This window comes from Pollachius pollachius (genome assembly GCF_949987615.1).
Source record: "Pollachius pollachius genome assembly, chromosome: 19".
Lineage (NCBI taxonomy): Eukaryota > Metazoa > Chordata > Actinopteri > Gadiformes > Gadidae > Pollachius > Pollachius pollachius.
The window spans coordinates 10587218-10600467 of NC_136952.1; the positions used below are offsets into that span (position 1 = coordinate 10587218).

The 13250-nt window shown below is 42.4% G+C and overlaps 1 protein-coding gene across 1 annotated transcript in view; it reads right to left on the bottom strand.

Annotated features, from left to right (window-relative positions):
• Window positions 1-2926: 2926 nt before the first annotated feature.
• Window positions 2927-13250, bottom strand: part of hlfb (HLF transcription factor, PAR bZIP family member b) — a 16088-nt gene continuing 5764 nt past the window's right edge. The window contains exons 3-4 of the mRNA XM_079756916.1: window positions 8171-8385; window positions 2927-6282 (exon numbers count right to left, since the gene is read on the bottom strand). Of these exons, the coding sequence (XP_079613042.1) occupies window positions 6067-6282; window positions 8171-8385 (431 nt within the window). The 3' untranslated portion in view covers window positions 2927-6066. The remainder of the gene's footprint in view (window positions 6283-8170; window positions 8386-13250) is intronic.

A 13250-nucleotide genomic window follows, 5' to 3' on the forward strand; every position in this document is an offset into this window, starting at 1 on the left:
CCCTTTGTTGTACCCTGGAGGTTTGTTCACATTGAATTGAAACACTGTATTTGTACCCTGTACTGTATTTTTCATTTTTCTACGGCCCTACCTCCTTTAGCTTCAGGATTTAGGGCATGAGCTCCATAAATTGAGTGGTTAAGTTAAAAAGCCATGCAGTACAGTTGAGCTGGTTTGTTTTATTGGGCCATACAGGGAAGTTTTCTTTGTATTTTACTGATTTGAAAATAAAATAAATAAATCTTTAAATATCATTTTGTGCCATTTTTTTGTGCCCCTCTGGTTGAACACCGGCCCCTCTTTGGCCCCCCTAGTAAAATTTGTCTAGAACCGCCACTGCTTTGTACACATTTGTTAAATAGGCCTACTCTGCTAAATATATATAGGCCTATAATATTTCTGTTTATGGCATAGATTTCTCCTCAGATTAGGCCAATAAAGCAATGATAAAAATTAAAAAAAAACACAAACGCTCGATCAAAGGCCCGGCCCGGTCCGGCCCGAGGATAGTGGTGGGAAATATCGGCCCGAGCTCGGGCAGAGAATCTAAGCTCTACCGGAGCCTAAGTAGGTGGGAGACTTTCAGAATTAAATCAATTCAATACAGTGGCGTCATGCCCCTTCCGGTAGACCCCATGGGACCTATGAGATCGTAAAATATGAATGGGTTTCAATGGAAAGAAAGTAGTTATTTTCTGGTCCCAGTCTTTATATGCCCCGGATTACACATATGTTGTTTGTGGATTTAAATGATCCTTTTTCATGTGAAGAGTTTGACCGTTTATCGTGCAATTTTTCAGCTAAAGGCTGTAGAGAAAACACAATGAGAAAGACTACATGTCTCGCTCCCTGCGACTGGCGTGGACAAGACCGACAATCTCCCCATCGGCATAACTGAAACTCTCCACATGGCCCGATTTATAATAGTTTTCACCTCTTTTGATAGTTTTATCCTCCCCTTGGAAAAAAAGCGGTGAAGTGGAGCAGAGATTACCATGTCTGTACCTGAGTTCCAAGTGCGGGTGGTGACGTATATCATTCGCGTCGAGAGCAGCGAAGAGCTGTAGTTCACAAAGCAGCCTCACGCAAAACCTAACATTATGAAATTTCTTCGCGAAAATCTTTAGTTTTCTTTGGCTGAAAAATTATCATTTAAATCCAGTGTCCACTCCATCTGTCCACTCGGCTGTGAAACTTTGTTACGCAAACTATCCTCACTCGGCTGGCTGCGTGTCGTGAGTGGGAGGGGTTTTGGGAGTGTCGATAGTACGATTATTGTAAACCAAAAGGTAGGCAGGGGCTGCATGGCCACCATTTCTTTTTTGTAGAATAAATTATTGATAGGATGCGATTTTTTTTTAATGATTCCTTTAATAGTTGAGAAATGTATCCCTGATAATTAGTTGTTTGTGGTGTGAAATGATTTGGTAATCAAAGTGTTTGGAGGTTAGATCGGTTTGGAGTGATCATTGTTTAGGTCAGATAAAATAGCATATTTATACACAATAATTAACATATGAACACAGCAGATTCAAACGTGATGGTTCTGTTTTACGGTTTCCGGTGCCTAGCCAGATTAGCATTATCGTTAGCATGGCAGAAGGGGGCGCTATGGGCTTGTGGGTTTTAGCGTGCAGTAAATTAGTAGCCTCATCATTTTACTCGGTTTGTGAGTTAATATATACATGTATCCCGGCCGCTAAGGCCCAGTATTAAAATAGTAAAATAAAAGGTTAAATAAAGGATATATATATATATATACTGAATTTACCCAGTTATATATATATATATATATCTCAAATTAAATCTACTTCTGAAACCAGGGTTGATAGATAGTGTCCATCCCTCAGAGAAAACTTCTCAGATTTGTTTGGCTGAATCCGAAACCGGTGGATTAACTGCATATCCAAAATTGACTCCCTTTTAGTGCCGTCAGGAAAATGTTATATAACACCAATACCAACTAATGGAAAACTATGTAAATGGCATTTTAAAGGGCGAAAAGGATAACATGATTGACTGTCACTACACAGGGATTTTGAACCACACACACGCACACACACACACACGCACACACACACAATGAGATTTTTTTTTATCAAAGAAATCCGACTCACATCACATGCTAACTAAATTGACATAAATGTTTTTGTTACACTCAGCAATATAAACGGAAACATCCATTGCATTCAGAAGTACGAAGCCAGCAATTTTGACCATTGTCGCCCCGTCAAACGATGCAGCCACAACAAACATGCCCATTATGACATTTCAGATTATGAGATTATGAAAAATAAAGGAAAAATGTTATCATATTATCGAAAGGTCAAACGATGACCCGTGGAATCTCTCCGTGGAATACTGTGTGTTTATAGCCTATTTGACCATATCTTTGCTGGAAACAAATAAGGTAAGGTTGAAGACTTACTAATACCCTGATGGCATAACATCTAGAGCTAGAATGCCTCAGTTTTCTTCTTTGTAATGCCTCACTAATTAAATCATGCAACCTTCAGAGTTAGTTGTTCAATTTGTTTATATTTTTCAACACGTATTATCTAATCCTAGTATTTTGTATATTCGTTATACTTAGGCTACTATGTCTTTCTGAAGTTTCCTTCAACTTTACTTGAGTAGCGTGCTACAGGCCACAGCACACGACGCATATTTAGCCTGATAGCTGTCATTATTCTGCTTTGGCGCAACTATGGAAAAATACAAAAAGTCAGGACTGCCATCTACTGGACAAAAATGGAACAGCATATCCCTTTTCAAAGGGGTTTTTATATAACCCACATATAGATATAAACTAATACCCACTAAGGGCATTTTTAATCTACAAATGTATATAATCCATTCACTAATTATTCAGACATTATGACACGGCCATATGTAGGGGAAAAATGGCCGGCACACAGACTGAATTTTCCCAGTTTTAATTTTTTTTTTTCATATTATGATGAAATCATGATAAAACACAATCGAGGACAATGAAAAATATCGGAAACACCGAATCAAACAAAACAGACCTTCTCAAACCTCGGACTAGATACTGAAGGATGCCTGAGAAAACGTAACATCTGGTCACAATCACAGAACCCATCTGAGGAAAAAAATGAAAGAAAGAAAATAAGAAGTAAGTGTTTTACGTTGGGTGAATACATTCCTCTGGGCTATGAACAGCCATGACACTATAGCCTACATAATAGTAAGCGTCGACACTAAAGCGTGTCAATCCTTTTTCAAAAGAAAAAAGACTAACTTACAAAAGCAGTTAAAACAATCACAAATAAACAGATATGCCTTGGGTTTCAGGTCCAGACCAAAACAGCAAAACTGCGGCTGTGAAAATCGCATGGAGTATAAAGGAGAAAGAATAATCAGGTTCTGGTATTTTAAACTTAGCAGGACAACGATTAGAAAGAATTTGGGGTTTAACCTTCCACTTTCTGTCAAGTCATGTCGAGTCACGCGAAAAAATACAAGCCTGTTTAAAGGGCTTGAAGAGCCTAGGCTTGGCATATCGGCAATAATATAGCTCTCTGAAGAATATAATATATAAATATATTGATACAGAAATATATATCGATTTATATAACCGTTGCCAAAATACACAGGAAATATATAAACAGACTGTACAAAAAGAAACAATATTATATCTGTATAAACATTATAACCTTTAATATCATTATATCCTCTATTTTGTATTTATAGATTTTTTGGTCTGTAATAAAGAGCACTGAAGTGATTAGCTACTCCAGAGTATAAGACAACAATAGTCGACTAAACCAACTGTGACATCAGAAATACATTCATCTCTCTGACGCCACCAGGGGGCAACCTCATCTCTGTGGAAATTGGACATGACAAGCAGGCAGAAACCCAAGAGAAGCATCTATTGCACCAAAGAAAAGGAAATTGACATTGAACAAAATAAAACACACCATGGCAGCTTATTACAGGTTGCTAATCTTATCTGTCAACGCCGGGATAAATAAATCCATATCTAGAATGTACAGGAGAGAACCAGCCATTAATTGATTATGTTAATAGATTTTTGGTACTTTTTTTTTTTTTCATCCGATGAAACAGCGACGGATCAAAATAAAGACTTGCTAGATGTCTTTTCATGCAATAAGACCTTGAAATATTTGGGGAACGCACAGAAACACATGCGATTGTGGGACAGTTGTTGGTGAATCAGCATTTGTTAGTCGGCAAAGGAATGTAGCCAACGTTACATAAAGTTATTGCTTTTAAAGGATAGACAGAATAAAAACATACAGTATATTGTTTCCGAACCACATAACTTTTGCCTTTTCATACATTCATGTCATTACCATAGAAACTAAAGAATGCATGTCTTAACAGTGGTCGCATCATTGACACACCTCTTCAACATGTATCCATCAGGTCTGGCATTAGTAGAGACAAAATCATCTCTGCCCATGTTATCAAGTAGAACCACACCCTAACTAAACCAAGCAATAAAAACAAACCTTGAACAATAAAAACTGTTTAATAAGCGTGCATGAATTTATTTCCCAATGTGTTTCTGTAAGCCATTAGCGGCACTGCTAAGCTTTGTGATTAACTATGTTCAGGAGTAAGATCAACACAAGAGCAGGATTTAAGGGTGTGAAAGTGTTGATGATGTAACATGCGGTTTCATCACAAAATACAGCAGAAAAAACAAACACTTTTTTGGAATTTAGAAGAGGGTAGGTCAAAGTACTTTAACATCAGCAGGTTGCTGTGGCGTTGAGGGAAACGCTCTACAATAGCACACGTATGAGAAGAAGAAAAAAAAAACATGCGTTAGATGACTCTACAATCATACAAAAAAACAAAGGGGGGAAAACTTGACATTCATCAAAATTGAGCCTGACGGAGGGCCACAAACACAACACCTATATTATAAATTGACCTCATTTAGTATAGGACATACCCTTCACCCAGGTTCATATTGTGGCCCTTGGATGCCATCAAATATTTGTATCGTTTCAAAATAACAATAATTAGAAATCCACCAGGAGTACATTGCCCTTAGTTTATCTTTCCACTACCCTGTTTACAACGTGTTACCATGGCAACGAGCACTACAAAAAACCTAGCCAGGTGAGACAGACAAATATTCGATGACCACTGGACCACTGAAGGAAAATCACTGAAAGACATTTTGTTTTCAGGAGAAAAAAATGAATGATACAGATAAACGAAAGTTACAACACAGTCTGTGTAATTCATTGCTAACTACGTACAAATGGAAGGAGGAGGGGGGGCAGAGCGAGCTGCAGGGTGTTGTGGGACAGAAAGTAATACACAAGTGTCAACAGGAATAAAAATGATTATGCGATTGTTGTTATCACAGATTCTTCTTCTTTTTTTAATCTTCTTCTTTTTTCTTTCAGAGAGCGGATGCTGCTGAGTGGTGTAACCATGGCGCTGGATGGGGCCGGGGGGATGCAGCGGTGAATCAACTAGTGTCCTCCTCACACCTCCGGGGGCAGGGGCAGTTGAAGGTGAGTGGGCGGGGCGGGGTTAATGAGTGGCAGTTTAGTAATCCCGGAGTCGCTATAGTTACCATACAAGAGTCTGCGAGGAGAGTACAGAAGAAGCAGGTGGTGTGTGTGTGTGTGTGTGTTTGTGATGATTGGCTTGCTGTGTCCATGTCATTGGGATTGTGTGTGTGTGTGTGTGTGTGGCTGTGTGTGTTTGTGGGTTTGGATGTTTGTTTTGCTTTGATTTGGCTGGTAGGTGGGTGGGTGGTGTTGGGGGGGGGGGGGGGGGGGGGGGATGTCTGTCTCTGAGTGCATGTTTGGGGTTCTTGTGTGTGTGTGTATGTGTTCACAGTAGTGTGTGTGTGTGTGTGTGTGTGTGTGTGTGTGTGTGTGTGTGTTTGCTTATATGTGTGTGTGCGTCTGCGTGTGTGTGAGTGTGTGTCTGCTTGTATGTGTGTGGCTGCGTGCATTTTTGTGTGTCCATGTGTATGTGTTTGTACACGTGTGGGTGTGTGTGTATATGCATGTGTGTGTGTGTGTGTGCGGTCTCAGCCTCTGCCCGGGCTCACAGGGCCCCGTGCCGCGCCTCGTACTTGGTGAGGACGTTCTTGGTGCGGCCCAGCTCCTTCCTCAGCTCCGCCACCTCCTGCCGGAGCGCGTTGTTCTCCTTCTCCAGGAAGCCCGCCCGGATGGCGATCTGGTTCTCCTTCAGCCGCCGTGCATCCCGGGACCGCTTGGCCGCCACGTTGTTCTTCCGGCGCCGGGCCCAGTACTTGTCATCCTGTTCGATGGCAAGGGGGGGGTGAGTGAGTGAATGGTTGGAGTGAACAAGTAAAGATAGTATTTCTCACTGGAAGGGAGGCTTCATGTGCAGAAATAGAGAGCTGTTGATTGAATCTGGAGAAATGAGAAGACGGCAATTGGAATAAAGGAATGTGAGTACACGTGATATACTCCGATTCATTATCTCGAAGGACCTTGTGTGATTCAATCTAACAGGAAGCTGAGAGAACTTCGAGAGAACTTCAATGCAGCTTGTCGCTTGTCACGATTGTGTCCTCAAATAAACCTCCAGCCTCAAATCCATACGGCAAGTAGGGGCTTGTATTTTGTCACTGTAGACATGGCCTAAGATGATACTGATCTTTCCCTGTTGCTGTAACCGTTTGGTCGGTTTTCTCATTCAAACAGAGCGAGAAGATGGAAAATAATTACACAACTTCAATAGAAACCTGACAATAGGGACTATGTGGTCCCTGGGAAGAGGTAAGGAGAGGGTGAGGAGAGATGATAAGAGAGGGAGAGAGGATAGTTGGTTTAAGGGGAAGAGGCGGCCCACAGAGAGAGAGAGCTTGAGAGAGAGAGAGAGAGAGAGAGAGAGAGAGAGAGAGAGAGAGAGAGAGAGAGAGAGAGAGAGAGAGAGAGAGAGAGAGACAGAGACAGAGACAGAGACAGAGACAGAGACAGAGAGAGAGAGAGAGAGAGAGAGAGAGAGAGAGAGAGAGAGAGAGGGATTGTGACTCACGGCACCACTCAGAGTGAATGAGGAGCCGGGAGATAATCTCCTTAACCAGGACAGAGTCTGATCTGATGGCGCACGCTAGAGCAGCAGCCACTGTTGCTTTAGACCAATGGGAACGCACGGATACAGCTGGCCTATCAAAGTGTCAGGTGGAGCAGCCGGGGCACAGAGCGAGGGAGACCCAAAATGACCGTTAGAGATAGAGAGAGCGAAAGACAGTGACATCCGAAGAGAATGGGGTAGAAAGGAAATTAAAGAAAGGATGAGACAGAAGGGCGAGAGGAGGAGAAGGAAGAAGGGATCAACAGAGAGGCCATAAGAGGGATAGAAAGCAAAATAGACAAGACATAAAGGGATGGATTCAGAAACAGACACAGTCAATGTATAGAAAGAGATTGGTCCCAGCAATGTGTCCCCACAGAGTTCCAGGTTGTGGTCGCCTTAAGCCCTGTCATGGCCGCCAGAGAGCTCTAATCACCATTAACACACACACACACACACACACACACACACACACACACACACACACACACACACACACACACACACACACACAATCACACACACAATCACACACACACACACACACACACACACACACACAATCACACACAATCACACACATTGTTGGTGCTGTCTGCACGCAACCCCAGTGCAGACATAACAATGGCGGCTAAATCCTGGAGGCGTGCTAACTCATTATTTGTGTGACACTTAGTACATACTGATACTGATAACCTGTTGTTTGCACGACGGTTGGTGGTTTCAGTGTTTTTTTGCAGATAATACTTCCCCGATTTCATTAATACTTGTTCTATGGTTGAAAATACAACCATTGTTTTGAAATAGGGAGTGGATCCAATCTGATATTTTTGAATTTGTCGTTTTTTTTGGGACATTTTTGGGAGATAACAGAGGCCATGCCTGGTTATTAAATGTTGGATGTCAAAAAATCAGAACCAACTCCTAACCAAAACATTAAAACCAACCCAATCAAAACATTGGAACCAACTCCAAAGCGAAACATTGAAACCAACTCCCAACCGAAACACTGAAACTTACTCCCAACCGAAACACTGAAACTTACTCCCAACCGAAACACTGAAACTTACTCCCAACCAAAACACTGAAACCAGCTCTAACTGACCTTGCAGTCCTCGGGGATGAAGACCTTGCGGGCCTTCTTGATCATGGGCTGGGGCTTCAGCTCCTCAGAGGAGAACTTGCGCTTGCGGGGGTCGAACATCTCCTGTCCCGGGACGCTGGAGAGCACCAGGTCGGCCGGGTCGGGCTCATAGCCCACCGGCACCTGGATGGAGTCTGGGTCAATGGGGCTCGGTGTGTTTCTGGAGTTGGGGAGGCCTGGGAGAGAGCACGGGAGAGAAAGTGGAAATTTCACGCTCCGCTATGGCCATAGAAAATCTTTTGGTTGATAACTGAGCGACTCAGAATGTAGAGTAGACCAATAACAAAACAATAACAAACAAATACAAACCAACAAACAACCAACAAACCAATAACAGAACAGTTATAGGTTGTAAACTTTATCCTAGAAACCTCTAGAGGTTTCTAGGATAAAGTTTACAACCTATAACTGTTCTGTTGTCTATGTTGATGTATAAATAATTGAAATGTGTATCCTTTGAGTGATCTTCCTGAATTTAGTATCAAATTACATTTTTGATCTATAGACATTTCCATTCATTCATTATTAGCTATTTTACCTCTAATCATTCAGCCAAGATCCTCCAGTATACAAAAGAAAATGATCACTTGAAAGTTAGATGTCAACAATTTGTCTGAGAATTTGATTCCTAAAATATCAACGATGAAAAATAACACAGTAGATCGTCGTAACATACTATGGCCACCGGGGGGGGAAAGATACAGCGTCGATTTGACGAGGGAGTCAGTATTGGCTGCTACATGTAAATAATACAATTTGCTCAGCTAAATATAACTATCTCACGGTAGGAATGAGAATTCCGCATTTGATGCACAGTGCCAACGCACACAAAAATGCTCTCTTCCATAACGCCCCCTCGGCCTCTTGTGTTTTGCGAGCGTTGTTCTGTTCATCGTAAGCTGCTCAAGAGCACTCGCCTCCTGTTTCAATTTTCATAGGAATTCAACTCTGACCCAACTAATGTGCATAATGGCCTCTCCATATCCACCACTCTCCATTGTCTCTCCTATCCTCCCTCTCATCCTCTCCCCTCTTCTCTTGTTCCATCTGTCTTCTCCCCCCCCCCAACCTCACCTCTAACCAGCTATTCCACCTGTCCAAACATGCATGTTTATTCATCCATCCATCCACCTACTCATCCATCCATCCTCCACCCATCCAAACCTCCTCAGCCCATCCTGCCATCCATCCGTCCGATCCCTCCATCTATCTATCCTCCAGCTCACCAATTCAATTCTCGCTGCATCCATCCTTCCCTCTCCCACTTATTCTGCATCTCCTGACCTTTTCCAGCCCCCTCCACCTCCTCCTCCCCTCCCCTCCACCACCTCCTCCCCTCCCCTCCTCCTTCTCCACTCCGCCTATCTTGAGCTGACTCTTAAACCTCGCGCTACCTGACACGTACACGTGAGTTAACACGCACGCACACGCACAGAAACGTGTGTGTGTGTGTGCCCAGACATAATCTGCTCGAGGTCACCAGTCTGGCGAGCCCACTGGTCCTAGGATGTGATGGTCAGTCCACCGTTACAGCACATAATAGTGTTACATAATGGACTGGCAGAATAAATACTCTGCAGGCTTGCTCAACACACTTAAGAAGCAAGTGGGAGATTAGCGAGGCTAAACTGAAGTGAACGGCCCAACAGCAACATTCCACAAATAAATCCTAACAATAATGAACAGCTAATCCAACAAATTAACTTATAGTAAACACACCCATGTTTTTACTCAAACAGTGTTATGTTATCATATGGCAACTACAACCCAGCGCTCATATCTTGGTTAATATTTTTCACGATAATGACAGCTGGAAAATCTGGTTGTGACCTGTAAAGAGGCAAACATTCTGTCTCCATTATTCTCTCTCTCTCTGATAACGAACAGCTAATTATACGGCGGTGTGTTAATTATCCCGGCGTATTTAGCGCCTATCCCAGCACCTCAGTAAATGTTGAATTCTCGAGGATTAGGCTTCTGTCGCCACACATCAAGGCCGCCCATATGAATAAAAAAAGTAGTGTGTGTGCGCGCATGTGTAGCATGTGTGTATGTGTCGCGTGTGTGTGTGTGTGTGTCGCGTGTGTATAGGCAGACTCAGAGCGAGGGGATGGGGCGAGCGGGGTACATGCAGAGGAACAGGAGCCCCGACTGGTTCTTGGAAGTGTGTGTACAGTTTTTTTATTTGTGTTCAGCTGGCTCTGGTCCGCAGCCCCAGGGGGGTCAGGGTCAGGTAGAGAGAGGGGCCCCCTGCGCGAGGCCCCAAACAGGGCCATCACAAGCTGTTAGGATCCACCTAGCAGGCTGTGAATACTCCTGCATGAAAACCCCTGAAAAGCACCAGCGCTGAGCGCTGAGTCTATATTGGGGGACTTGATGATTGACGATTGGTTTTAGTTTAGTTACGGTTGTTGCCCATAAAAAAACTATAAATGATGTATACCACCACAAATCAACAATCTGTGTTTCTGTTTTGTACACCCTAATACCCAAAATAACCACACCGAATAACTAAATACTAGAAAATGTAGAACTTTAGAATTTAGAACTGGTGGGTGGTGAAAAAACATAGAACCGTTACTTTCCAATAATATAAAATCAGTTTTGATCAATTACAAACATTCAACCTAACCCTGTCCATTTGTTCACTCCATCATTTTGGAAAGTGTCTCGTGCAGACAAAATTTTTGCAATATTCCAGTATTGAGCGAGCCATTGAAGCCACGAAACAGGCTAAAATGTTACCCAATGGCCTGTCCAATGTCCTCTTAAAGTGCATGTTTTTGCCACTCAGATTTGTTACTATCAGACAAGCCTCAGAAACATTATGGTAAGGATCCTTACAGAGTAATGAGACCTTTCTCTCTACCTTTCCCTTTACCCAGTCAGTTTGTTTCTAACCAACTCTTGCCCAAACTCCCTCCAACCCTCACTCACGTCTCCAGCGTTTTCTTCCTGCAATTACTTTTGCCCCATAATGTAACATTTCAGCCCATTACCCAGCTGCAATGAAATGGGCGCTCTCACTTGCTCTCATCATTAGTCTCTTGGACCGATAAGGATGGCCATACAGGGTCCAGGTTGAAAAATCCCAGAGTAAGAGTGTGTGCGTGTTTGTGATTTTGTTTATGTGTGCGTGCCTGTGCTTGTCTGTGTATGTGATTGCCCCTCCTTGTCTCTGTGTGTGTGTGTGTGTGTGTGTGTGTGTGTGTGTGTGTGTGTGTGTGTGTGTGTGTGTGTGTGTGTGTGTGTGTGTTGTAACTCTTCAGCACATTTAATCAGTGGTAGTTGTTGTTGTCAGAACATGAGCACTCAAAACAGCCCTCTTATGGATCAGAGGGATAACAACCTTCTGTCTCCCATCACTTGTCTTCTCAATATAACATAATATTGTGCCGTTGTAAGCCTTACAAGAGTCCTGTTCTTCTCCTGTGACTCCAAACTTCCCCATCTGTGATGATGAAGTACATCTTAATTATCTTAATGCTAATGGTGTAACAGCAGTGAGCCTGTAATGATGCATGTACTTAGGTAACAACACACACACTCTATATATCTACACACTATATATATATATGTATAGTTGCAGTGCCCTCGTCAAGCTTGCCTGTCACCATAATATGTTTTTTATTTCGTGTTCAATTTGTTATATGAATGGGTAATTAATCCATGTTCAATGTGAATTAATTTAACCTTCATCTAACGTAAGAAATAGCCCTTTCTTTGTTATGTTTATTATGAGCTGATAAAGTTATATGTGGGGTCAGAGTGAGAAGGGTTCAGGTGTAAGCGGACATGTTATATAGCGTGATGAGCGAGAGACTGATAATGGAAAAAGACAAGCATCAGGAGAGAGGTTAACTATCTATGTATGAGGTTAACTGACTACAAGAGATTTACCATAAGTAAAGGCTTAGTTATGGTTCCACATCGACACAACGCAAGGGGGTTTACGGACCCATTACGTCCTTGCGGATCCTCCTTGCGGACCCTCCTTGGAGGGTGTGCACATCCCAAAATTGTAACCTTGCATCGAGGCGACGCAGCAGCAAGGGCTGTGATTGGTCCGCTCACTAAAACCCAACGCAGAACCAAAACAGGTCATGACTGCGTTGAAGCGTCTGCGGGTCATTGCAGTGCGTTGACGTGGAACTAGGGCTGGGCTATTAATCGAATTTGATCACGATTTCGATTTTAGCGTCAAACAATCACAAAACTAATATGACTGAGTTTTCGAGAACAGCTGGATACATATCTGCACATTATTTTAGATTTGAACATTTTCTATTTGACAATTCTTTGTATTTTTTTTAAGGCGAAATTTCAAAGTGCTCAGTAACAAAGTCTTTCTTGGGAGAGACATGCTGAATAAATACATCATGTTTTCAAACTCAAAAATGATCATTGGAAAAATCGTGATTTCAAAATTTACCAAAATATTGGTGATTATGATTTTTTCCATAATCTAGCGGCCCTAGGTGGAATCATAACTGAGCCTTTAGAAGTGACCGAGTTAGGCCGTTGGTCTGTTTGTTATTTTTATCACACTCAGCGACGAGTGAGTGTGAAAATGGACGCTGGTCATAAGGTTACTGTTCCAACAGTAGCCTTATGGATTACCGATAACCGGATTCCTGTATAAGTTCAAGTTGGTCGTCGCATTTCTCAATGTTCCGAGCTAAGCTCCCTGCAGGTCATTTAGCCCAGGATAAAACAGACATTTTATATTTCATTTTATATATTCTGCTAAAGGTCATTTGTTTGACTTCAAGTCGTTTTGCTTTCATTTATAAAAACTAATTTGTATTTAAAGCTTGGGTTAAAGGAAAGCTGGTACTAGAGTATGCCCAGTAGCAGGGGAGCTCCATAGGTGCAGGAGAGATTTCTGACTCCCTTTATTTGGAACCTCAGGGACAGGGTCTAAACATAGCAACATAATCTATGGTGTAATCTGGGACATGCCTTCCCCCTGGACGCCCGCTTAAGGCGATAAGGCTTCAGGCACCCGCAGGGTTACCTAGCGTTCAGCAGAGAGGGAACG